The sequence below is a fragment of the Otolemur garnettii genome, unplaced genomic scaffold, assembly GCF_000181295.1.
Source record: "Otolemur garnettii isolate 467f Iridium unplaced genomic scaffold, OtoGar3 scaffold00091, whole genome shotgun sequence".
In the NCBI taxonomy this organism is placed as follows: domain Eukaryota; kingdom Metazoa; phylum Chordata; class Mammalia; order Primates; family Galagidae; genus Otolemur; species Otolemur garnettii.
The window spans coordinates 4400278-4400679 of NW_003852486.1; the positions used below are offsets into that span (position 1 = coordinate 4400278).

The following is a 402-nucleotide window of genomic DNA, read 5'->3' on the forward strand; positions in this document are numbered from 1 at the left end:
TTTTATAATTTTTATTTTATGTTCCTATTTTATAATTTTTGGAGGCCTAGATTTCAGTAACAGTTAAAATAGATAAATGATGACATGAAAAGTGAAAGCAGAATTCTGTATCTTGTTTTTCTCTTGTTCAAATTCATGCTTAATTTCTTTGCAGTCATCCCAAACCAGAAGGCCTGGCTGCTGCTAAGAAACTTTGTGAGAATCTCTTGCAAACAGTGAGTTATATCTGTTTGTCTTTCAGAAGAGCTACTGCCATTTTGGTGTGTGTCTTAGTTATTTCTTTCGTCTGTGCTAGTTTCCTACTGCTACCGTACTAAATTATCATAAATTGAGTGGCTTAAAAAAACAGATTTATTCTGTCACATTGAGGGAAGTCAAGAGTCCAAAGTCAAGGTGCTGGCA

At 34.3% G+C, this 402-nt stretch overlaps 1 protein-coding gene across 5 annotated transcripts in view; it reads left to right on the forward strand.

The window, feature by feature from the left end:
• Nucleotides 1–402, forward strand: part of KHDC4 (KH domain containing 4, pre-mRNA splicing factor) — a 20390-nt gene that overhangs the window by 9844 nt on the left and 10144 nt on the right. For all 5 annotated transcript variants that reach the window (XR_001161510.1, XR_002774680.1, XM_003795273.1 and 2 more), the window contains exon 8: nucleotides 155–215. Coding sequence is in view for 3 of the 5 variants with exons in the window: in XM_003795273.1 (XP_003795321.1) it covers nucleotides 155–215 (61 nt within the window). In the remaining 2 variants the exon portion in view is untranslated. The remainder of the gene's footprint in view (nucleotides 1–154; nucleotides 216–402) is intronic.